This window comes from Cebus imitator, unplaced genomic scaffold, assembly GCF_001604975.1.
Source record: "Cebus imitator isolate Cc_AM_T3 unplaced genomic scaffold, Cebus_imitator-1.0 Scaffold16, whole genome shotgun sequence".
NCBI classification, from domain to species: domain Eukaryota; kingdom Metazoa; phylum Chordata; class Mammalia; order Primates; family Cebidae; genus Cebus; species Cebus imitator.
In genome coordinates, this window is record NW_016107331.1 from 56,210 (window position 1) to 82,967 (window position 26,758).

At 34.6% G+C, this 26,758-nt stretch overlaps 1 protein-coding gene across 1 annotated transcript in view; it reads right to left on the reverse strand.

The window, feature by feature from the left end:
- HOMER1 (homer scaffold protein 1) overlaps positions 1-26,758 on the reverse strand; it is a 148,499-nt gene that overhangs the window by 48,920 nt on the left and 72,821 nt on the right. Inside the window, exons 4-5 of the mRNA XM_017507296.2 lie at positions 25,466-25,558; positions 17,122-17,261 (exon numbers count right to left, since the gene is read on the reverse strand). Coding sequence (XP_017362785.1) covers positions 17,122-17,261; positions 25,466-25,558 — 233 coding nt within the window. The remainder of the gene's footprint in view (positions 1-17,121; positions 17,262-25,465; positions 25,559-26,758) is intronic.

Below are 26,758 nucleotides of genomic sequence, written 5' to 3' on the forward strand. Positions count from 1 at the left end.
TTTTATATACATAACTTGCTAGTTAAATAATTTCCAATTCATGTGATTATATACACACGCCTATAAAAGACTCCACAAAGATAACTGTTCTTTCCAGGTACTCCCAGACTCTTGATATGTTTCAGTCACTGGTTTACAATAGAACTACTTTTGAGCTCTTTATTTTCAAATAGAATTTAGAACCTAGTTTTGAACTATTAGGACACTATTTTGCAGAATACCTTTGAAGCTATGTTACAAGTTCCAATTTCAAGAAATGGCTTTTGTTACAAAGTCCCCCCAGATGCTGTAAGGTTACTATACCCTTATATGCAAATCTGATAACTTGCAGGACAAGTGTTTCAAATGTTTGGTTATGCTATGCTGATTTCAGAAACAAAGCTTAACTCTCAGCAGAACTGAAACCTTTAACCAGCTACTTGGCAAACATGCAGACCGATTTCTTAACTATATTACTAAATCAATAGACAAAAGGGCAAAGAAAGCATACATAAGGAAAATTTACTATGGCCTATAATCATGTAAAATATCCAAATCTAAGATTCTCTAATATTTTTGCTTTGTAAATATAAACTGCCTATTACATAATCCAAGAATATTATACGCGCGTGCGCGCACACACACACACACACACACACACACACACACACACTAAACCCTGTTATTTTCTTTTTTTTTTTTTTTTTTTTTTTTTTTGAGACGGAGCCTTGCTCTTGTTGCCCAGGCTGGAGTGCAGTGGCACAATCTTGGCTCATTACAACCTCCGCCTCCCAGGTTCAAGCAATTCTCCTGCCTCAGCCTCTCAAGTAGCTAGGATTACAGGCACCTGCCACTACGTCTGGCTAATTTTTTTGTATTTTTTTAGTAGAGGCAGGGTTTCTCTATCTTGGCTGCGCTGGTCTTGACCTTCTGACCTCAGGTGATCTGACTGCCTTGGCCTCCCGAAGTGCTAGAATTACAGGCATGAGTCACTGCACCTAGCCGATATTTTTCAATGTAAATAAAAAATCAATGTGCACCGGGTGTGGTGGCTCACACATCTAATCCCAGCACATTGGAAGGCTGAGGTGGGTTGATCATTTGAGGTCAGGAGTTTAAGACCAGCCTGACCAACATGGTGAAACCCTAGCTCTACTAAACATACAAAAATTAGCTAGGAGTGGTGGCATGCACCTATAATCCCAGCCACTCAGGAGGTTAAGGTGGGAGAATTGCTTGAACCCGGGAGATGGAGGTTGTAGTGAGCTAAGATCGCACCACTGCACTCCAGCCTGGGTGACAGAGGGAGGCTCCAACTCAAAAAATAAAAATAAAAATAAAGTCAACATGATCATGCTGACTTTAACTGAAATGCACAGTATTTTCTTAAACAAGTTACATGCCTACAGACTCAATACTCATTGAATTTCAAGTACACATTTTAAAGACTCATAACTTATTTTTGCATCAAATAGTAAATCAATATTGTTAATGATTATCTTTTTGATAATATGGTGACTTAAAATTTCTTCAAGACAGGTTAAGGAAAGACTGAAGTAGAGCAGCAAGGGATTAGAGCCAAATTCTAATTCTGGTACCTACCTACAGATTTTAGAAAAATTCCCTAACCATATGCTTTGGATTTTGCTTCCTGAAAAAGCAGAAATCATATCTATTCTACTTCCCATAAGACAATTGTAAAAAAAAATAAAATGAGATAAAACTATAAAAAATAAAAATTATAAAAACAGGATTAAACAGAAATTCAAGTAGGCCCTTTAATGAATAGACTTGTATACACTATACCATCTAATTTTGGTATAAAGAATAGTGCTTACTACCTAGCACTCAGTTTTATACTGCGATAGTCCTGAATAAATGGACTCCTAACAGATGATCTCTTTTTTTTTTCTTAAAAGGCTAGTCAAGTAAACCAGTGGGAAAGGAGACAAGATAATCTCTTAACGAAGAAACATGAAGAACAACAAAGATGACTGTTCTCTCATTTGTTATCTCTAATTTCAGTGAATTAAAAACAAATGATGATAGTCTTCCCTGGCCCTTTTGGGTATAATGCTTTTTTTAAAGTTAGTCTAGAACTTGTATTAAGGACTGTAAGGTATGACTCACAGGTGAGATATCAAACACCACTACTTGAAGCACTAAATATCTATAGTATTTCCAAGTATAGCAGTATATCAGTTATTATATGCTTACATCTTGCTTTCCCAAAAATGGCATAATTGACTTCTATATTTTCCATTGGTTGATATCATGTTTCAAAGAGAGCCACTAGACAGTACAAGTTGCTTTTTGGTTTCTTTTCGCTGGTTATGATTTAATATACTAAAATCCATTCCCAAATATAGAAGATTTAATTCAATCTATAAGCTTAGTTATTAATCTAGTTTGAATCTATAAGCCTAGTTATCACACAGCATTGTAGTTCAGAAATTTATCCCATTATAATAATCCATTCCAGGATATTGTGAAGTTTTGCTGTCTCTTGTGCTAGTGCTCTAATTTTACATTATTGTTGAAAAGTAGTAACTGATGGATCACACATTTTTAATCCATGGTGCCATCTGGAAGGAATTTCAGTAATTTTAATTATGCATGTGCATAATGCAAAAGCATAGGACACTACTTTTTTTTCTAATGTTCTATTTAAAGACAGAAATGGCTAATCTGCCTTATGTAATGGGTTGTTTTATATAGTACAATAACATTACTAGTGTTTTAATGATTATAAAGGCAGTATTAAATCTAACGCTCAGCCACGGAAGGCCATAAGAGGATATCTTATTCATTTTCTAGACTAAAGGCAGGATCATTTTAAGATAATCAAGATAAGGAGATTTAGAAATCATTACCCACCTGACCATTCCTTTTACTTAATATATGAGGAAGCTGTAACTCAAAGAGATAAAGTCTTTTGTCTAAGACTGTGAATACGACTGGTGGCACAGCTAGAAGAACCCAAGTACAATCCTTTTATTTTTGAGAGACAGAGAGGATGGTAGGACTATGTTATATTTTTAGAGACCAACAAAATAATGACAGGCCATTGTATTATTCACATTTTCTCCCAGGAAATTATTTTTTCTTGAATTTTATCAGGTTCCGAATGCATTCTATAAACTATTCCCAGAATAAAATGGGTACTGATACAAGAAGCCCTCATAAATTTTAAATACCAGAAAAGCAATACTGTTAAGCTAATGGCTAATACTGTTCTATTTCTTCCTTATTTCTAAAGTATGTCTTCACTAACTTCAAGATTTGCTTTCCATAATAGAAGAGCACACATGTTGTATTAATATCATATTTTGGGAAGGAAGTACCTTTTCTCTAAATATTGTAACTAAAAAAAACTTATTGGTGTTAGATTCTAGAAGAGGCATAATATAATTAAATCTGAACTAAATAAAGGGGGAAACCAGACATTTTTACTTTAGCTTTTCTTTAATTGTATAAAAGCTCTTGGTTAAAAAAAAATATGCAACATTTCATGCAAATTAGTCTTTATACAAGGATACTCATTGATAAATCAAGTACAACTGTATTATCTTCCATTTAAAAATGTTACCTAATATCTATTCATAATTATAGGAAATCATTTGTAAATTATAAAATAAACAAAATCTTATGATTATAGGAACTGAGAGAAACCCACAGAGACAGGCAAGAGTTATTATTTCTAAACTTTTCTTAGGAACATTTAAAATTTGCCTCACAACATCCCTGTGAGGTAGGGAGGTAAGTGCTCTCATATGACAACAAACCAAATTGATCAAAATATTAGTATCTGGTTACATGCAGAAAATTAGCTATATTTTTAAATCTTAAAAAGAAACGGCATCTATGAGTCAGTTCTACAAAGAAGTCCAGGAAAATTAGGTTGCTTATTTTTCACTGTATTTATCAGGAATAACAGCTATTTTGATTTTCAACTAACAGAAATCTTTCTCCATCGAAGGCTTTTAAATCTTCTAAAAAATTAGCAGAGCAAGTATAACGGTATTTTGCCAAAGAAACAAAATGCAGGATGCCACTTCAAGTCATTCTCTTCTTCCTCTACACGGAGATCACTTAAATGCAATCTAGGCATACACAGGAATCCAAGCAGTTAAGTGACTTCTTTAAAGATACTACTTCTTTTGACTCTTCAAAGTTAAAGCTGTGACGATTGCGTCTTTTAAAATTTTCATGTTTCTTCCATGGTAGTTTCTCTCAGTCGGGGACTATTTGCATCTTGTCAATTATAATTGTAGATGCTCTTCTTCTGTGATAAATGGTGACTCCACTAAGTTCCAAAACTAAAGATGATCAGAGATGTCATGCACGAAGGGAAACTGGCTATCTCCGGAGTAGGAAAAAAAAAATCTAACTTGGAGAACTTATCTTTTCTCACTCTCAAAAATATATCCAGTAGATATAAGGATGTAAGAGAGTAAAGTCCAGCTTTTCCATAAAAAGACAAAATGTTCAAGCAGAAAAATGTTTTAAAGTGGTAACAGGGGAAAGGGAAGAGAAACTATTTAGGTGTGTGATGCTTTTTCTTTATTACTTACTACTCAAGATAATTCTCTCTGCAAAAAAAAATCCAGATGTGAAAAAATACCTAGTATTAGTTCAGGGCTGAACATCTAGTAGATCATTTGGGTTGTGAGATTTCAAAGATAAAGTACAGTTATAGATCAGCTTCCGTCCTTGCTATGGAACCTAAGACTTTCTGACCATATGTAATAATGGCAGAGTAGTTTATCTGTTCTAAAAAGCTGAAAAGATGTAAATACAAATAATAGCAGTGTTCTTGGATTCAAGTAACACCCCATGACATGGTTCTTCATGTAACTTAACAAATTACTAGTATCCATTCTCTGTAACTCTAGAGAAAAAAAAAATCTATTATTATGTAGAGCCAAAGAGGCCTTAGGTGGTCTCTTTAATAGTAAGTTAGATTGTGAGTAAAGCATACCCTAAAATGATCCAATTACAAAAAACAATTAAGCCCTAGGATCAAATATGCTTTCTGAAGACACTTTTGCTAATATGAAGTTCCAACAGCTTCATGTTACAGACACCAATGTGGCCATGAAGGGAACCTTTCTCTATTAACTATGTTTCATTAAGTGTCATGGAGAACCTTTATTATTTAAAGTTTAAAAAAACACTTTTTTTTTTTTTTTTTTTTAAAAAAAAGTAAACGAGACTTGAAAGATTTGGATTTATTATTAAAGGGACAGAAAATAGCAAATGCAGCTGAGGATAGGAAAAGGGAAGTTCACAGCCTGTTGGGGGAAGTTATATTAGTACAGCCACTATGAAAAACAGTATGGATGTTCCTCAAAAGACTAAAAATAGAACAACCATATGATCCAGCAATCCCACTGCTGGGTACATATCTAAAAGAAAGGAAATCAGTACATCAAAAAGGGTATCTACACTCCCATGTTTACTGCAGCACTATTCATAATAGTCAAGATATGAAATCAACCTAAGTGTCCATCAATGAATGGATATCCAACAATAGTACCACATTGTGTATGTGTGGTATATGTGTTACATATGCACAATGGAGTACTATTCTGCCATAAAAAAGAATGAGATCCTGTCATTTACAACAACAGGAATGGAATTAGAGGACATTATGTTAAATGAAATAAGCCAGGCACAGAAAGACAAATATTGCATATTTTCATTCATATGTGGAAGCTAAAAACAATTGATTTCATGGAGGTAGAGAATAGAATGGTTACTAGAAGCTGGGAAGGGCAGCAGTGAATGGGAGATAAAAGGGAGTTGGTTAATGGGAACAAAAATACAGTTAGATAGAAGAAATAAGATCTAGAGTTTGGTAGTGTACAGTAGAGCAACTATAGTTAACAGTAATTTTTTATATATTTCAAAATGACTAGGCTAGAGTAGATGTGGAATGTTCCTAGCAAAAAAATGATAAATGTTTGAGGTAACAGATATTCAACTAACCAGATTTGATCATAATACACTGTATGTATCAAAATATCACATGTACCCCAATAAATATGTACAACTATAATGTATCCATAAAAATAAAAAAATTTTGGATAATTTAGTGACTTAGTTCTGTGCTTCGTACATATAGCAGCCTTTAAAATGTCCTTTGACATGATTATGGCATTGCTATACTGCTTGAAGGTTAACATACAAGTATGCTGAATACTCAAAACGACATGTATCCAGAAAAACAAACCCTCTATATTAAAAACTAGGTAGAACACTGTCTATGTAAAACAAGTATTGACCATAAAACTGGCCCTTTAAAATAATCATCAGCCGACATTTATATAATGCAATAAGGAAAAACACAAGCTAAATATTTTTCTAGAGTAATAATTACACCAGAAAGCAGAGTTATTTGAAATAATTTTTAGGATGTGTATTTTTATTCATATTTAATAAGAACATGGTTTATATTCATCGGAACAATGCTATAATTTATCCAGGTTTTTGTGTTTGTTTTTTTTGAGGCAGAGTCTCACTCTGTTGCCCAGGCTGGAGTGCATGGCAGGATTTCAGCTCACCACAACCTTCGCCTCCTGGGTTCAAGTGATTCTCATGCCTCAATCACCGAGTAGTTGGGATTATGGGTGTGAATCACCATGCTCAGATCATTTTTGTATTTCTGGTAGACATGGGGTTTCACCATGTTAGCCAGGCTAGTCCCAAATTCCTGGTTTCAAGTGATCTGCCTGCCTTGGCCTCCCAAACAGTTGGGATTACAGGCATGAGCCACCAGGCCTGGCATTATGCAGTGTATTTTTAAAGGAATGTTTACAATCTCCTTTTTTTTTTTTTTTAAGGAAAAAAAAAAACGTTTATTTGTATTATTTTCTTTCAATTTAAAAACTATTAAAGGAAAAAATATCAACTAAACTTCTTTAAAAGTCAAACAGCAAATGTACTCCTATTCCCACTCTCTATAAGAGCTACTTCACATACTTTGGAGAGCTAAAAAGCCAGAAGACAGAGGTTTCATATTTTTACGTAGGAAAACTGATACTCAGTGAGGAGCTCTTAAAAACAGTGACGTTTTAGTAAGAATTCTTCCTCCTTAACCTAGTTCTTTTTTCCTTTAAAATAACCCATCAATTACCTTTTAAGAGATAAACATAGGAAAGCATATTGCTCTATTTGTCAGTGAATAAATTCCTAAAGCCACCAAGTTGTGAGGGTATAAGGGGAAATTAATCAATAGGAATAAACATTAATAGAAAAAAAAAACTACAAAACTAGAAATATAGGGGAACTTTCTCACCCTGATAAAGAACATCCATGAAAAATATATAGCTAACATCATACTTAACGGTAAAAAAACCCAATGCTTTCCTTCTATCAGGAACAAGACTAAGATGTCCACTCTATTCAACATTGTACTACAGGTTCTAGCCAGAGCAATGAGTTTAAAATAAAATAAAATAAGAAAGAGAAGGAAAGAAAAGGAAAAATATCCTGATAGGAAAGGAGGGAGTAAACTATCTTTATTTACAGATGATATAATTTTATATATAGAAAATCCTAAGGAACCCACTAAAAAAATGATTAAGACTAATAAATGAGTTCAGTAAGTTTGTAGGATACAAGATCACTATACAAAAATCAATTCTTTCTATATACTAACAATGAACAGTTCAAAAGTAAAATTAAGAAAACAATTTCACTTATAATAGCACCAAAAAGAGTAAAATCAGAATAAATTTAACAAAAGAAGAAAATTTATACTCTGAAAACTAAACAACATGGTTAAAATTAATTAAAGAAGCTCCAAATAAATGGGAAAACAGCCCATGTTCATGAATCACAAAAGTTAGCGTTACGAGGAACATTTTGGCCATGAGCTTCAAACCGATCTACATATTCAATACAATCCTTATCAGAATCCCAATTGGTTTAACTGAAGAAATACACAAGGAAATTCATACGTAATTTCTAGACACTAAAATTCATATGGAAATTCTAGGTACTGAGAAGAGTCAAAACAATTTTGAAAATAATACAGAAGGGATCATACTTCCCAATTTCAAACTTTACTACAAAGATACATTAACTAAGACAGTGTAGGCCAGGCACGGTGGCTCACACCTGTAATCCCAGCACTTTGGGAAGCTTCGAGAGGATCACTTGAGGTCAGGAGTTTGAGTACAGCCTGGCCATCATGGCAAAACTCCGTCTCTACCAAAAATATAAAAATTAGTTAGGCATGTTGGTGCATGCCTAGAATCCTAGCTACTCTGGAGGCTGAGACATGAGAATCACTTTGAGGCATGAAAATCTCTTGAACCCGGGAGGCAGAGGTTGCAGTGAGCAAAGATGGCCCCACTGTACTCCAGCTTGGGTGACAAAGCAGGACTGTCTCAAAAAAAAAAAAAAGAAAAAAGACAGTGTAGTACTGGCATAAATAAACATTGAGATCAATGGGACACAATTAATAGTCCAGAAATAAATCCTCATATTTACTGTCAGCTGATTTTTGACAAGGGTGCCAAGACAGTTCAGTGGATAAAAGCAGTTTTTTCAACAAATGGTGCTGGAACAACTGGGTAGATGTGGGCCTCTATCTCATATCACATGTAAAAATCAATGGACCAAAGACCTAAATCTAAGAGCCAAAACTATAAAACTCTCAGAAGACAACATATGTGTTAATCACTGTAGCCTTAGATTAGGCAGCAATTTCTTAGATATGACGCCAAAAGTTAAGCAAGAAAAAAATGAACTGGACTTATTTAATATTTGTGCACAAAGCACTAAAAAAAAAAAAAGTACTGAAAAGACAACTGATATTTAAAAATCAATTATCTGGTAGGGGGCTAATAACTAGAATTTATAAAGAACTACAACTCAACAACAAAGAGACAAACAATCTAATTAAAAATGAGGGAAGGATCTGAACAGCCATTTTTCCAAAGAATATATAAAAGTCACTAATAAAGCACATGGGAAGATGCTCAGTATGATTAGCCATCAAGGAAATACAAATCAAAACTACAGTGAGATACCACTTCACACTTAAACCAGGATGGCTATAACGAAAAAGACAGACAATAACAAATGTTGATGACATGGAAAAATCAGAACCCTTACATACGTGCTGGTGGGAATGCAAAATGGCACAGCCGCTTTGCAGTTTCTCCAAAGGCTAAACACAGAATTAGCATATAACCCAGTTATTCTACTCCTAGGTATATACTCAAGAGAACTGAAAACATATGTCTGCACAAAAACTCATACACAAATGTTTATAACAGCATTATTCATAATATTGAAACTTTCAAAAAGTGTAAACAACCAAAATGTCTATCAACTGATAGATGGATAAACAAAACATGGTGTATATCCATAGAAGAATATCAGACAAGAAAAGGAAATGAAATACTGACACATTCTACAACATGGATCAACCTTAAAAACACGGTTGGGCACGGTAGCTCACACCTGGAATCCCAGCACTTTGGGACGCCAAGGCAGGTGGATCACCTGAGGTCAGGAGTTCAAGACCAGGCTGACCAACATGAAGAAACCCCATCTCCACGAAAAATACAAAATTAGCCGGGCATGGTGATGCGTGCCTATAGTCCCAGCTACTCGGGAGGCTGATGCAGAAGAATCGCTTGAACCTGGGAGGTAGAGGTTGAAAAAAAACACATGCTGGCCAGGCATGGTGGCTCACACCTGTAATCCCAGCACTTTGGGAGGCCAAGGCAGGCACATCTCCTGAGGTCAGGAGTTCGAGACCAGTCTGGCTAATATGGTGAAACCCCGTCTCTACTAAAAATATAAAAATTAGCCAGGCATAGTGGCATGTGCCTGTAATCCCAGCTACTTGGGAGGCTGAAGCAGAAGAATTGCTTGAATCCGGAAGGCGGAAGTTGCAGTGAGCCGAGATCACACCACTGCACTCCAGCCTGGATGATAGTGCAAGACTCCATCTCAAAAACAAACAAACAAAAAACACATACTAAGTGAAAGAAGCCAGTCAAAAAAGACCACATATTATGATTCCATTTATATGGAATGTTCAGAAGAGGCAAATCTATAGAGGCAGAAAGTTGATTTGTGGTTGCCTAGGTAGGTGGAGGAAGAGTGTGGGTGTATAGGGAGAATGACTACTAATGAGTATAGGGCTTTTTGGGGTGAGGAGTAATGACAATGTTCTAAAATTCACTGTTGTGCTGGTTACACAACTCTGAATATACTAAAAACCACTGAATTGTATACGTTAGATAGGTAAGTTATTCAGTATGAGGGTTATATCTCAATAAAGCTGAGATATAATAAAACAGAATCCTAAAAGTTAACAATTTGATCAACAGCGAATATATATGGCCAAGCTAAACTCTAAATGGAAAATGGCAAACTGAGAGAAAACGAAAGTACAATGTACACTTATTTAAACTGTTTAGTCATATCTACACTTCACACACTTCATACACTTCTACAAGGAAGGCAGTCCCTGAAGAATGACCACTTTCAGTATCAGTGATTGTCAGCTTATTTCTATATGAACTGTGAGTCTTATGTATTATCTACATGAAGCAAGAGCTGCGTCCAACCTTTACAGAGATTCCTTTAAAATGTTTAGACTAGAAACTAGATGGGTTACCATCTAGTTACTCCAGCCTCATTTGGCTTCATTTTAAAAAGCTTTAATATGTTTAGGTGAACACTGCACACTGCATTTTACTGAAGACCTCATCACTCCTTACTGTCACATATATCACAAATGTCACGTATTTTGTGGCTTGTCTGGCCTCTGCCTAGGTTTACACCTTGATCTTGGCCGTAACTATGTTGGTAAGAGGAAAGATGGACAAATTTGAAGGAAAAGAAAAATTCTTCCATATGTCCTAGAGCAAAACTGTCCATGTCACCTACCTCCCTTTCAATGAAATCCCCACTATAGCATGCTAAGAACAGAAATGGAGGGGAAAAGGGAATTTTTTAAAGCTCTCCATAAAAAGGAGATCATAATTAATCCAGGATCAATCTGTTCCATGGTAAATGACCAAACCTGTAATTCGAGCTAGTCTTCTTGAAAAGAGAAACTGCCAATCACTAGGAATGGGTTAAACATTCTTTCCCATTAATTGTAACAGTAAGGCAGAGATGGAGAAGAGGAAGAATCAAATCGCCATTGAAGGTGTGTTAACAATGTTTTTATCTCACATGAAGAGTCATTTTTTTCTTGTGAATAATCTGTATCAAGTGATAATGCCTGACAAAATGGTTTAGCAAATTTTAACATTTTCCTCAAAATCTTTGGAGAATAAAGGTTAGTTTTTGAAAAAAAAAAATCAAGATAGGAAAATGTAAATATATCTATACAGAAAGCTAATGAACGCTCTCGGTCACTAAATTATATTTCTTATATCGTCTTATTTTAAAATATATAAATTGCTTCTAGGCCGGGCACGGTGGCTCACGCCTGTAATCCCAGAACTTTGGGAGGTCGAGGAGGGCAGATCACGAGGCCATGAGTTTGAGACCAGCCTGGCCAACATGGAGAAACCCCATCTCTACTAAAAATACAAAATTAGCCAGGGATGGTGGTGCATGCCTGTAATCCCAGCTTCTTGAGAGGCTGAGGCAGGAGAATCACGGGAACCCGGGAGACAGAGGTTGTGGTGAGCCCAGATCGTGCCACTGCACTCCAGCCTGGGCAACAAGAGCAAAACTCTGTCTCAGAAAAAAAAAAAATTGCTTCTCAGTTTCCAGAGAATGCAGAACAGTATACATGACCAAACTACTACAGTACTTCTTATAAAATACTACTGTTCACAATTAGGAAAAAAATTCTGACATTTCTAAATTGTTATGATGTCTCACAAATGTTCCTTGCCTTCAAATTAATCTAGAAAAATCTAGTTTTTGAGATTTGATGGTGGAAGAATAATGATATTTAAGTTAATTATTAAGGAGAATCCTACAACTTAAATTTTTCACCTACAATTTTATCAACAATATTCACTTCTTGTGAAATCAAGTCCCAGCTTTATATACAGTTATCCAAACAAAAGTTATCCACAGAAATTACTTCTATTTTAGTTTATTACTATAATCTAAGATTTGCTTACTACCCATTAAAAAAGGAAACATGTCACAGTGCGGAGAATATAGTACCTGAGAGCTCTTAACAGCCATTCACTGTTTTCCTGTGTTTATCATCTTCAAAGTACAGTAAATCCAAACTATATTTAAGATTAGGAACAAAAATAAATAAAGAAAAAATTAAAAAAACAAAAAATTAAAATATATAAAAAAATTTAAAAAAAGAAATGAGAATCCACCCCCTGCCAACACACACACACGAAGTTTAGGGCCAGGTGCAGTGGCTCACACCTGTAATCCCCTTTGGGAGGCCGAGGTGGGCAGATCATTTGAGGTCAGGAGTTTGAGACCAGCCTGGCCTACATGGTGAAACCATGTCTCTACTAAAAAAACAAAAATCAGCCGGTCGTGGTGGCATACACCTGGAATCCCAGCTACTCGAGAGGTTGAGACAGGAGAATGGCTTGAACCTGGGAGGCAGAGGTTGCAGTGAGCCGAGATCATGCCACGGCACTCCAGCCTGCGGGACAGAGTGAGACTCTGTCTCAAGTAAAAAAAAAAAGATTAAACATTTCTTTTTGAATTTTAATTTGTATTTATTCTGTTAAATATAAAACTTTTGTACTTCTTTTGGTGTATGTGTATTTAAGTAGCATTTAGTTAAAATGCTATGTAAAATTTCCAGTGAAACTTAGTTTTTGAAATTTCACAAAAATTCCTATAGTTTTAAAGTAGGGGCTTTCTAAAACTTTGATAATAAATACAAATGGAATAAACCCACACAGATGTCATACATTTTGATAAAACTGTAGTTATACTGATTTAAAGCAAAACCAATATGCTAGAAAGTGACATTTCTGCATACATCCTTTAATGGTTATTTGTTGGAAACACATAAAGTGGCAGAAAACAATCTCTTTAACAGAACAGAAGGTACATGCAATATCCCCAAAATACATAAATTCTAGAAGCACCATGAGAACACATTATCTAAACATTAGAAGAATCTAAATATAATCAGTGTTTAAAAGAGGCCATTTTCTATTAACGTAATCAAACTGTTATTAAAATTTATCAGTACAAAAATAGCTTCACAAACTAATGTATATATGTCTTTTCTGAACTCTCAAAAATATGGTAACAATTATTTATCAATATAGTACCGTATATCTGAGGATCAAAAAATTGTAATGAACGAAATAAAAACGTTTCGTTTTCAGTATTACTTTGTGACAGCACTGGAATACTATAAAATCAACTATTTCCAATATAATTTTCAGTGACTTTTAATTTTTTTAACAATCTATTATTTATTATTTATTTTAAAAAAGAAAGTAAATTCTAGAATTCCAGACAATGGATGCTATGAAGCAAACAATAATTCCCTGGAAAGAGAACAAAACCTTCCCTCTTATGTATATGCCAGACTATTAGTATATAGCAACTTTACTTGATGTATAGCTAATCTAAGATTAGTTTCAAAGGATGTCCTAAAGACTTCAATTGGTTCAAGTGTATACCTCCTCAATCTCAAAAGACATTATAATTTAGGTTAAAAAATTTTTTCAGAAAGAAATAACAATTTAGATAAACTTTAATAACATTTCCCCCCAAAAAATCAGTAAACATTTTATCCTCATGATCTCCCTTTTCTACATATCTCTAAACTTTAAAAATAAGTATACGAAAACAGTATGAATTAACTGAAGCTTATTCAATAAGAATGTTTTTGCATAGTTTATGACAAGGATATAATACAGTACTATAGCACTTCACTAAGGAGTATTGAGCCGCTGATACATTTAAAATTTAGTTCAGCTGCATAGCTAAAAATCAAAGAAAGTAGTAATGATTCAAGGTAATCTATAATGCCACTAAATCAGAAATGATATAAAAAGTTGTAACAGCTTAGTAAGTAAGTTTTTCAAAAGTTCAAAAATAATTTTAGAAAAGTATTTGTGGATGAAATTATGCCTGGGATTTGCTTTAAGAACAACACAGTGGAGGAGGAGTAGATGAGGGCAGAGATGAAATAAGACTGGCCATTTTATCATAACTGTTGAAAGCAGGTGACATGTTTAGAGGAGTTCATTATAGTATTTTCTCTCTGATATATGCTTGAAAATTTTTATAGTAAAAGGTTATAAATATTAAATGTTTTAAATCTTGCTTATTTCTCTAAAGCTAAGTAACTTTTTAAGAAAGACTTAACTGTAACCACGTTACTAAAACTTTCAGAGCTAAATGAAAAGCAGGACCTTCTTTTGATATGTTAATTAACAAATTCATGAGGTTTAGTCATAAAATTTGCATTTTAAGAAAAGAACAAATGGCTTGCTAAGTAGCTATTACTACAGTCAACTCTTAATTAATTTGACTAGATCACTGTTCCCTATAGCCCCCCATCTTTTTTTTTTTTTTTTTTTTTTTGCACATAGACATTCTAGTGATTTTGCTCCTTATTTAGCAGTAAAATGGAATCAACCGAAACAGAGAAAAACTGGCCAAAAGTTTTTCTGCTACTCATTCTTTTCTGCTAAAACACATGATGAAGAAGGAAGGCAATATAGTCTAAATAAGCCTTAAAAATGTAAGATTTTAATTGTGTTGGTTGCAATGGGAAAAAATAATAGTGTGTCCAATTTAAACACTTGTGTTTCAGACTTCAATTAAAGTTATTTTAATATTCTGTCTCTAATTCATGAAACACAGATCTCATTTCTATACAGGTCTCATTGGATAGTAACAGTTACTAACTTCCTGACACAAGAATGTGCTTACATTGGATATCTGCCTAATGTACTGTACCTGACAGTGCATACCAGGGTCAAAGAGCTAAGCTGTAGACTCACAGTTGTTACCAATGAACTATGTGACTTAGGCAACTCACCTAACCACTGGGATTTAGTCTTCCACATGCCAAAGGCACATGCTTTCAAACTTTGACATTTTACACTATAATCGGCACGCACACATATATGTATACTACTGAAACAGTTTCTACTCTTAATATGAGTTTTACTTTGATGTTTTCTCTTTGGTTTTATTATATTTCATTTTTCAGAAAGCCACAAATAGCCTATTAAATTGATATCAAACTACCATAGTAGTTTGGATTATATCACCTCTAAGGTCCCTTCTAGCTATGATATTCTGGGATTCTAGCATTAACTTAAAATACTCAATGTTCAACACCTCTGGTGGAAATCTTGTTTTCAGTCAACTAGTTGAATACTGATTAATACTGATTAATGTAAAATCAAAACAAGTTCAGAAAATGGCTTATAAAATCCTGTGAAGTACTTTAAAATAACAAGAACTACAAGATTATGTAATACTCTTCACATAATTAAAAACTTAAATTGACCTGCTAAATTTTATATTCAGAACTCTGTCAAGTATCTCCATGACTAATCTATGAATTCTCATAGTGAAAGCAGCTATGTACTTCAAGTCAAAGTACCTCTAATTAGACTCTTCAGAACAGACAAAAATCAGCAGATAAGACCAATTCCAAGTACTAATTCCAAATATTAAGGATTAACAAAACTGAAGAAATTTAGAAAATTTTAGGCTCATAAACTAAAAATAGCTTTTACAAATGTTAAATACAAAATTCTTATTTCTAAATGCTACCGTATTCAACACAGATGGCTCAATTTAAGTGTTAGCCCAAAAAATCAAGTATATAATTATGTTCAGTGAAGCTTTAGGTCTGTTTATTAAACAGATACGTTAAACAATTTAATAGGAAGAAAATTTTTCCTTTCCTCAACATAGTAAAATATTTTTTTAATTGCATACTAATATCATTATTTAATTGTTTAATTGCATATTTTAAAAGGCTATGTTTAACAAATCAATGTAAATGTATTATTCAGATCAGAAGAACTAAAATCTTTCATGTGTTCAGTCATCTTTATCACTATAAAAAGAAAATATGGTTATACGGCAATAAAGCAATAAATCCATAACTCAGCTTCCCAAAGTGCTGGAATTACAGGCATGAGCCACTGTACCTGGCTATTCCTTTAAAGATCTTAACTAATTTTTTCTTCTTTCTCAGCCTGACAATGAGGTCTCTCAATGTTAGCCTCTACTATATTTAATCCTATGCTCTTAATATTCAACAAATTTCAGCTGAAATAAAAATTCTCATGAGAAACAGTTGAAGAGTATCTCACTTCATTTCAATTTTGCTAATATGCCAAAGGATTTTTTCAAAAAATTGGTCCCTGAAAGAAATGTACAATAAAGGAAAATTATTTTCCTAATTTTAACTAAAATTAACCTAGTGAAAAGTTTCCAAAGAAGGATAAAGATTAACTTTTAAACAGATGACTGATAGGTATTTGTTACACATTTCCAAGACTGCACTTGCACAGACCTCCTTATACCCTAAAAATACCAAGCATGGCCAATAATTAATATAACTGGTTTGGAACACATTTCGGATAAATTATATCTTTTCAGAGTATCAAATTCTTTTAAGATTCTAAAGCAAGTGAAGACTTATCTCCTGTTAGCTGGTGTGCAAAGGTAAATCTGCCATTAACATTAACAATCCCATGCTAGAAGTTATCTCACTGTTTCCTTCTGTGAAATCATGTGGTTGCCTCAAAGACTATGATAAAACTTAATTTCAGAGTGGAAAGCCTACTTAAAAAAAAAAAATTACAACTTATAACCTTCAGGAACATACACAAAAACAGAAACCAGGTTAATAAAGGGGGCCTTTTAGAGGCCATGTTAAAAGACAGGTAGCAGCAACTTACACTATTATATTTCACTGAAAAACATTTGTACTGTAATTAGCTTAGTGCTCCTTTTTCTACATAAAGGATATTCACTGCAGTCCATCTAGGCAACTACAAACTATAAATTAATAAAAAGTTTGTGTATTTTGTTTCTGAGGCTAACAGAAGCAGTTAAAAAAAAAAGTCAGTCAACCTAGAATTTTCACTTCAAGCTTGTAACTACAAGGGTTCCTGAAAGCAAACATTTCCATATTTACACATTTACTTAATCATGATTGCTGAATTGAATCTGTACCTATGTGAAAATGGCAATGCATTCTGAGTTGGTTCAGCCCTTGGTTCTGAATTCTGTGTCACATCAGGTGTTCTTTCATCATCTGTCCCGTTGATACTTTCTGGAGTTAAAGGAGACTGAAGATCCCCGCCTGCAGATTCCTTTAAAAAAAAAGGGGGGGTGGGAATAAAAAATAATTACACTTCTGTTAAAGTGCACGATATCACCTTGAGGTTAAAACTGCCTTTGATGTATGCTTACTGATGAACCAAATTTCAACTGAAATTTGAGTCAAAGACTTAAAAAATAAAACTTGGAAATTTTTATTTTTTATTCATGGCAAGCTAAGAAAAAAAGTTTTTTGAAGCTGGGCAACTCGCAAGAAAACTCTCTGAAACATACAATTTAGAAATGGAAATATAACATAATTTAGAAACATAGTTTCAAATAGTTGAAAAACGTTTGGTTTATATAACTAATTGGTCAGAATAAAAGATATTCAAAGAATTACTATACTTCCAAAGAAAAGACGCACGAAAATGCGAGAAGATGTGATTTTTGGTGGAAGAAGCAGATAATGGAAAGGGTACAGGAGAAGAAGTGGGTGAGGAGAGGAGGAGGCCAAGGGGTGAAAGAGATTTGTAACACCTTTTATCTGCCCTACTTTTCAATCCCTATAGTGCTACTTAGAAAAACAAGCAGAAATGCCTCTATAACCTATTATCTATAATGATGTTAGTGCATTTCAGCTTATCTTATCTGGTACTCATAATGGAATTATTTTTCTTCACAAAATTTCCTGTCTTATTTCTACTTTTCATTAAGATTTGCCTTTCAAAGTAAATTTATTTAAATAACATTAAAATTTATTTCATTTTAAATAAATTGAATTTAAAATGAAGCTCGAGCTGACACTTATGTCTGCCACCATCAGATTATCTAAATTTGTTACTGGAAATCAGAATGAGAAGTCATTTGATAGACCTATTAACTAGGGGAGGCGTTAAAACCAGACTGTTAAAGAGCAGCTTGGTGGACCTCTTATGATCCCTTGGCAATAAAATGTCACAATTGAAATATCTGTCTATGTTTGGGGAAAAAAATAAGTGTCCAACAGGGGAGTAGTTAGAAATGGTCATAATTTGTCAACTTAAAAGAATACAAGATTTCCTCTAATAAAAGACAAATATGAGCAACGTAGCAAAATACATATAATTTTTAAATATCAGAATGTAAAGTAGAACCTACGTTTTGATATTTATATATTTCACATTTAGAATATTGCACATGATGTGCTAGAAAAAATATGTAAAATATTAACATGATGAGACTTTTGTTTTTGGGACTTCTGGTTTTATACTGCTGCATGTATTTTATTTCACATTTAAGTATTTTAACTAATAGTTTCATAATGCTATAAACTATTCAAGCTATTAAAGATCAAAAGGACACTTTCTTAATTCCACATTATCATTTAACCATTTTTCAATTTTTCAGTAGAACCTGTATTTTGACCTTTAATTTCATTTTTATTAAATCTTTCTCCTAAATCCACTGCTTCCATTAGCTGGCAGTCAGTGCATGAGTAAAATGTACAGTATAAAGTGACAATATAAAAATGTTTTACAACAAGGTCAAAATCCTATTAAGTGAATAATGGGAACAGCAACCACAAAGTGACTACTTCTAGGTCAGTTATGGACCATATTAATTAGTCAGAAAAAATTTAACCAGCCAGTAAGAAGCCATAAAATAATCATCTCTGGTATTAATAAATCAGGCCTATTTCTCTCCAAGACAGGCCAAGCCAAACTAAAATAATGAAAGGTTGAATGTACAATCTGCTAAACAGTTAAATTGGTGAAGATTCAATTCAGTAGAAATGACAACAGAAACAAATTACTGGCTAGGTGTGGTGGCTCATGTCTATAATCCCAACACTTTGGGAGGCTGGAGGCGGGCGGATCACCTGAGGTCAGGAGTTCAAGACCAACCTGGCCAACATGCTAAAGCTCCGTCTCTACAAAAAATGCAAAAAAATTTAGCTGGGCATGATGACAGGCACCTCTAATCCCAGCTACTCGGAAGGCTGCGGCAGGAGAATCGCTTCACCCCAGGAGGCAGAGGTTGCGGTGAGCTGAGGTTGTGCCATTGCCCTCCAGCCTGAGCAACACAGCAAGACTCCATCTCAAAATGAAACAAAACAAAACAAATTACCTTGTTAAACTTAAAGGGCATAACCAGGGTTAGCAATTAAGGATTAACTTAGGGATTTACTGGAACTGGTTGACAAGAGTGTGCAAAAGTACATTGGGATGAAAAGAGAGAGAGGAAGAGGAGTAGCAGTTTGACTCATGGTTGTTACCATCTTCTGGGATAAATGCTCCTGTCACTTCGAGGGTAAAATTACAGGGAGTAGGGTCTGAAGCATGGGACTTGGGGAGGCTACAAATATAAAAGCTATTAAAGCAGACTGTTCCCAGGGGCAAGTTAAGAAGGGGAGAAAGAGATAGAGGTTATGTAGCAATTTCAACATCTCAATGCAGCAAGCTTTTCTTCAGAAAACTTAGTTACATTTAACTAATGGCATAGTTAGTTATCCTAGATCGTTATACTTAAAATGAAAACAAAAAGCCCATCCAAAGCATGATATTTTATTTTTTTAATTTCATTTTTCGTTCTGAACCAACTGAGAAATTGGGTGTTTTAAAAGTCAGCTTTAAAAATATAAAATTAGTATTTACTGATGAAAAACAAGAAAAAATTCCAACAGTACATGAGGGCACAAAAGGAAAATGAAACACTCTTTCCCTCCAACTACCCCAGTGGTAGCCAAAAGTTTCTGTAAAACCTTCCAGAAATTTTACATATGCTAAAAATAGTACTTGAAACAAGTTTTTTATTTAACATATTCTAAGCATCTACTTCTTTTTTCATCTAAATTTTGTGTAATTTCCTAAACATCCTACTTCAGTTATTCTTTTTTGGTGTGTGTACCCAAAGCTGATAAGAAAAATGAAAAAAAGCAAAAAATAAAATGAAATAAAAACAGATCAAATGAATCTTTCTATACCCTTTATATCCTTGCTTTGAGAAAATAAAACCACTTACATCTCATTTTGTTTCTGAGAAACTCTCCCTATACTTCCCACCAAAACAAATAATCTGCAGGAAGAAAAAGGATAATAACATTGAAGAAAAAATATATTTTTGGAAGTAAAAAATTGAGAGAATATCAAAGAAATCAAAACTAGCAGATGCAACCTATTATAAAAAAGGCGCCTAAGCACAGATGTGAGATTCAGAAAATGCTTAAGAATTCTCTCTCTTCTTACCCATTTGTGAAGTGGGTAACCTAAGTGAAAATTAAAATAAAACCCACAGCTGAATTTTTGGCTATGAAAGCCAAAAAATAAGAAATATTCTGAAACACATGGAAAAAAATTGACCTTGACCCTCACTCTAGGACAAGCCTTTAGGGTGGTACCGCAGACCTACTCTGTATTAGAAGGGTAGACTGGGGAGGTAGGCAGCAGCACTCCCAAGATCCACTACACCAAATAGCACTGCCATCTTCCATTTCATGCCAATAAAACCTGAAATTAAATTCCCATTATGGTTTCATCCTTGTTGGCTTAAGAAAAATAAGGCCCTTTCTTTACCATTTAACAAACATTCGTGGAATACTCAGTCCACTCTAGTGTTTTATACTTAAAGATGAGAACACTACTCTTTTCTGAGCAAAGAGTCGGACAGAAAAACTGGGGGAGGAGCTAACAGTCTTGAGATCCCATAACAGTGGGAATGGCAAGAAAGAAAAAGGGACCAAAGAGACAGCAAAAGGATACGTAAAGGAAGATGAGGCTGAGATCTCAAACAAGATCCCCATATCCTCTGTCACACATTTTTCCTATAGTTGGTCACCATCTACAGCCACCTTTCTGAAATCCATCTTGTAACAATCACAGAAGTTCTTATAATCTGACTTTCTGGATTAATTTATGCTCTTCCTTTGCTATGTAGAGCATACTGGCTGATTGATGCTTTGGTTTAGTGGGTTAACTGTCACTCTGCTTGGATGTTTTACACCCACCAGCTGCATTAAATGCTTACCAAGAGTCAGTTGCATGTATTTCAAACCTGTTTATGCCAATTCTATTTATATAATTATATAACTGAATTAAGTACTATGTAAACTGCTGATTTTGAATGGAAAACTAGAGTGGTTATTTTAATGAGACAGGCTAAATACTATGAAATGACTAAAATGTAAATGGCTAAAAATTAAAATAAAACCCACACCCGAATTAGGCATAAATAATATTCTACAATATAATATCTAACATAGGAACAGCTTTAGCATCTCCTAGAAAGTTGTTAGAAATGCAAATACTTGGGCTCCATCTTAGACCTACTAAATCAGAAACTCTTCAAGTGAGGCTCACCAATCTGAGTTTTAGCAAGTCTTTCAGGGAATTCTGATACAGAATTCTGAGGTACGGTATTTTTCAAATATATATATATATATATAGTATAAATATACAATTAAGGCATCTGAGTTTTTAAAGATAACCATTAGTGCCAGACACTAGGTTGAGGCTTTACATCATCATTCTCCCCGTTACAACTACATGAGCTGTTAACATTTTTTAGGCATTTGCTACTACATGCTAAGCACTTCCTAGTCCTCATTTAATTCTCACAATATTCCGAATAAGGATATATTGTTCTCATTCTCATTTTACAGAGGAAGAAAAATAGTGACTTGGTTAAGCTCAGAAAACTATTAAGGGTTGGAGCCCAGATTCAAATCCAAATTCTAGAGCCCCTAATATTAACCATGACCTGACATTGTGTGATTACCATACTTATTTATTTCAATGATCCTATAAGTAATATTCATGTTATAAATGTATAAACACACTTGTGTTAAACAAACAAGTGTAATACACAGCAACAAAAATAATTTATGTCTAGGTATGTCAGACTCAAACTTTTAACCAGTCTCTTATACCTCCCTCAAATAAAACCAAAAGCTATGACCAACCAAGTTTCTACTATTATTGATTTTCCTATTTAACCTATTATCAATTATCCCACTTAACAGTTCTTTTGCTAAATTCCAGAGTAATGTTACATTCTTCAGGCAGCATTAATTCAGCAGATGGCATTAAACCAGTGAGAATCAAGTAGGGTAAGCATGGCCAATGGTCATACAATTCAAACTAAAACAGACACATTAGATATTGTCACCCAGGCTGCAGTGCAGTGAGGTGACTGTAGCTCACTGCAGCCTCAAACCCCTGGGTTCAAGCAATCCTCCCTCCTTAGCCTCCTGAGTAGCTTGGACTATAGGTGCCTACCATGCCTGGCTGATAAATGCTTTTTAAACAACAATTCTCTCTGGCCTCTTCATATTAAATTGACAATTAGACCTCAAATGTTTTCATAAGATAAATTTAGGTCTATTTATTTTGGTTATCAAATATCAATAAATAAGATATTTCCTTATTCTTTGTATTTCATAGTATTTTTCAAATATAAGCCTCCTTGATATATTCTTTTCAAAGCAGAGGCTTAAAGTCCTTCTTTCCACCAAAGAGGAACAGGTGTCTTAGCAGCAACTTATAATGGTTCATGAGCAATTAAACAAAAATGGAAGTTATGACTACAGAAACAGGAACTAATTACAATGGTAAAGCTTAATCCATCAATTTTATTTACATCCTTTGAGTACTCTCTTACTGAATGTGCTGTTTGTTGCATCTTCTTGTAACACTGGAATCATTCACCAGAGGAATTAGAGCTCCCAACATGTATTGGCACTTAATTTTAAAAGTGTTTTTATGTTTACAAGTATCACTACACATTCACAGCTCTTAGAGAAGACAGATTCAAGAGAAGTTTCAAAATGATCATCTAAGTTATTCCAGGTCATTGCATGTACAGACATATAATGGAAGCTTTGGCTTCAATCTGGAGTACACCTTTAGTCTATGAGGGAATACGTACTTTAAGCACATTTGACAGAGCTCTCCTTTATTCTTACATTTTAAAAAATCAACTCTATACCTGTAGAGTTTACCAAATACAGCTGAGTGATAAAAGTGAAGAGGGAGGGCGACGAGTAGTGACTCACGCCTGTAATCCCAGCAATTTGGGAGGCCAAGGCAGGCAGATCACGAGGTCAGAAGATGGAGGCCACCCTGACTGAAAAAGTAAAACCCCGTCTCTACTAAAAAATACAAAAAAATTAGCTGGGCGTGGTGGCACACACCTGCAGTCCCAGCTATCAGGAGGCCGAGGCAGGGGAACCGCTTAAGCCCAGGAGGAGGAGGTTGCGGTGAGCCAAGATGGCACCACCGCAATCCAACCAGAACAGAACGAGACTCTGTCTCCAAAAAGAAAAAGAACAAAAAAAATAGAGAGGGAGATAAAGAACAAATAGTTTTCTGAGCTGTTCCAATCATTTGGTTAGTCATTAACTTCCTAGGCAATTCCTATTTACTTCAAGAAAGTTCCACGTAAATCTGCTACTACTGACATTATTCCAGAGAAACATTTGTAACATCTGATTCTTCCTTTCCATAAAAACTACTGAGTACAGTTCAGAAACAAATACTACAGAGGAGAGAAGCACAGAGCTGAATCCTACTCTTAAAAACACAATTTAAATAAAAATTAATTTTAGAAAAGCCTACTATTAAGCTGAAAATACTGGCATTCTATATGAATCAGACAGTAAAACCCTTGTATTATAAAAGTACCAAATGTAACTATTTAATTAACTTTACTTAGAGATATAATTTCCAATGAAGAAAGATTATGATGCACAAGTAAAAGGTCCCTTGGTAAAAGAAAAAGTGATACTTTTGTAAAACCTATAACCATTGTCTCAGTACTAAGCATAAAGATGTTCTGTCAGATTTAAGCATATTTTAGACGTAAGTAAAACAGGCTGGGCGTGGTAGCTCATGCCTGTAATCCCAATACTTTGAGAGGCTAAGGCGGGTGGATCACTTGAGGCCAGGAGTTCCAGATTAGCCTGGCCAACATGATAAAACACCACCTTTACTAAAAATGCAAAAATTAGCCAGGTGTGGTGGTACATGCCTGTAATCCCAGCTACTCAGGAAGCTGAGGCATGAGAATCATTTGGACCTGGGAGACAGAGGCTGTACTGAGCCAAAATCGTGCCACTGCACTCCAGCTTGGGTGACAGAACAAGACTCTATCTCAGTCAGTCAGTAAATAAATAAATAAAGCATGTAAAACAGACCCTATTGTTTGTGCATATGTGTGCATGCGTGCACTTTATGCAAATTATGACATTTTGACATCTTTAAAAAACACTTCCTGGCTGGAAAGAGACTGCTTCTTCCCTCTAGGGCTAGCTAATTCTTAAGGACAGCAAGAGCCCAGTCCAGAGTATGCCTCTGATATGTAAACTAGCCAGTCCAGAGCCATATCTCCTGTATCTGGTCCATACATCCCAGGAGACAATATTCCTCTAACTTAATTATTCCACGGCCAGTTACCAGGCAATGATGGACCACCCCTATAGTTTAGAGCCCCTGAAATTATTCAAACCAGCCAGTCCTAAACTATTTCTTCTCCCCTGGTTTGTTGTTCCCATGGAAATTCCAATAAAGGCTCTACCTCAGCTTTCCCCTCACTCCTGCTTTCTGTCTCTTGACCGCCCTAAGACTTTCCCTGTTTCTAAGGCCTGTGAGTATAATAAACTTGTTTTCCTGAACTTTTCCTATGACTCCCCTTGTGCTTACGTTTGACTGATCATCACATGATCTTTATGTACTTTTGCTAAGTTACAAGCACATTAAGTAATTTGAATTTAATTATTAAACTGAAGTTTTGATTAAAAATATTTGTGTAGGCATTAGCATATAGAGAAACCTTTTTCCACCAGCACAAATTAACTAAAGGGTACATTTCTCTCTCTCTCTCTCTTTTTTTTTTTTTTTTTTTTGAGACAAGGTCTTGCTGTTGCTCAGGCTGGGCACAATCATAGCTCACTGCAGCCTTAGCTGCACTCCCAGGCAAGTGATCCTCCTATCTCAGCTTCCCAAGTAGCTGAGACCACAGGTTTGCACCACCACGCTTGGCTATTTTTTTTTTTTTTCCAATTTGTAGAGATGAGGTCTCCCTATGTTGCTCAGACTGGTCTTGAACTCCCGGGCTCAAGTGATTCTCCCACCTAAACCTCTCAAAGTCCTAGGATTAGAGGCATGAACCACCACACTAAAGGGTGCATTTCTATGTGTAATTTGGAGATTTAATTCTAGCATAAAGGATACTATCTGAAATGAACAAGGCTCATAATTAAGAATAGAAATTATATACCTACCTGTGAAGGTGTACTGGTAAGTTCCATCTTCTCCTGTGATTTTTCCTTTGCTAGTCGAGCAGCTTCTTTAAATTCCTGAAACTTTTCTGCAAACTGAATGTATAAAGACTACAGACATTAACCAAATAAAAATAGGTAATAGTGCCCACCTTCATCTTAATAAAGTTATTCATTTTCTGAATAACTGACTCTACACAAGCAACATAGCCTCCAAATCAATTATAGCTTCTAATACAAAAATGACAGAAAATGAAACCTAGTTCCAAACATTTGTCTGTGCACTCTGAAGTATGCTGACAAATCTTATTTAAAACATCATGATATATCTAAGTTAGACTTCAATGTCAGCTAGCTTACCTAAAGGCCTCCTGGTTGTTCAGAAATAATTTACTAAGACCAAGGTAGGGGAAAGAATCAGTAAAGCATACTGTGCTATCTTTATCATTGAGAAAACGGAATTTCACAAATATCTACTTGTAAATATCACAGTATTTAGAAAATGTTTTCAAATTTTACCAAAATATAAACTCTCATAACACACAAGGCATTTTATTTTCAATACAAATAATATTTAGTATTTGCACTAACTGACACAACGAAAAATTCATTTCCAAAGATTCCTAAACAGCTCATGCACAGCAGCAGAAGGAATACTCAACGGTCTCTAACATAGATAACAATTTCAAAACAAAAATTATTGTACATGAAATGCTAATTCTTAGGAGCTCATAGGAAACTATAAAACATCCTGGCCACAAAGAATATGTATTTATGTTTTGGAAGTGGAAGCTAGTCTATCACTACTATCAGAGAGAATAAAACTACACAATAACTACATTTAAACCCCCAATCTCTATGCAACTTAAAATATCTGTTAGAGTTGACAATTAAAACATGAAATTATATTCTCAAACCGCCATAAACCAACTCTGATTTAATTTCCATCTTGGAAAGAAAAATTTTGCAAGAAAGGCTTGTGATATTCTAATCTTGGAGAGATGGAGGAGGGTCAAAATTAAAGCTGTCATTATCACAACTTTTCCTTCTTACCTTAAACCTTGTCATTTCTACCTACAATCTGTAGCTCAGGAAAGTGAATTCGTGCTACTATACTTCTCTAATTGAACAGAGTATCTCCAGACAGTACAACATCTGAATATAAAGTTACAAGGGTCTCAACTCACATTGGTAGAAATGAAATCAAAACAAAACTTCTCTTTATGCTATATGAAATAGTACACAAGGTTTTTCTTACACTAATTTAACGTTCCACAATAGTGAATTTGTTTAAAA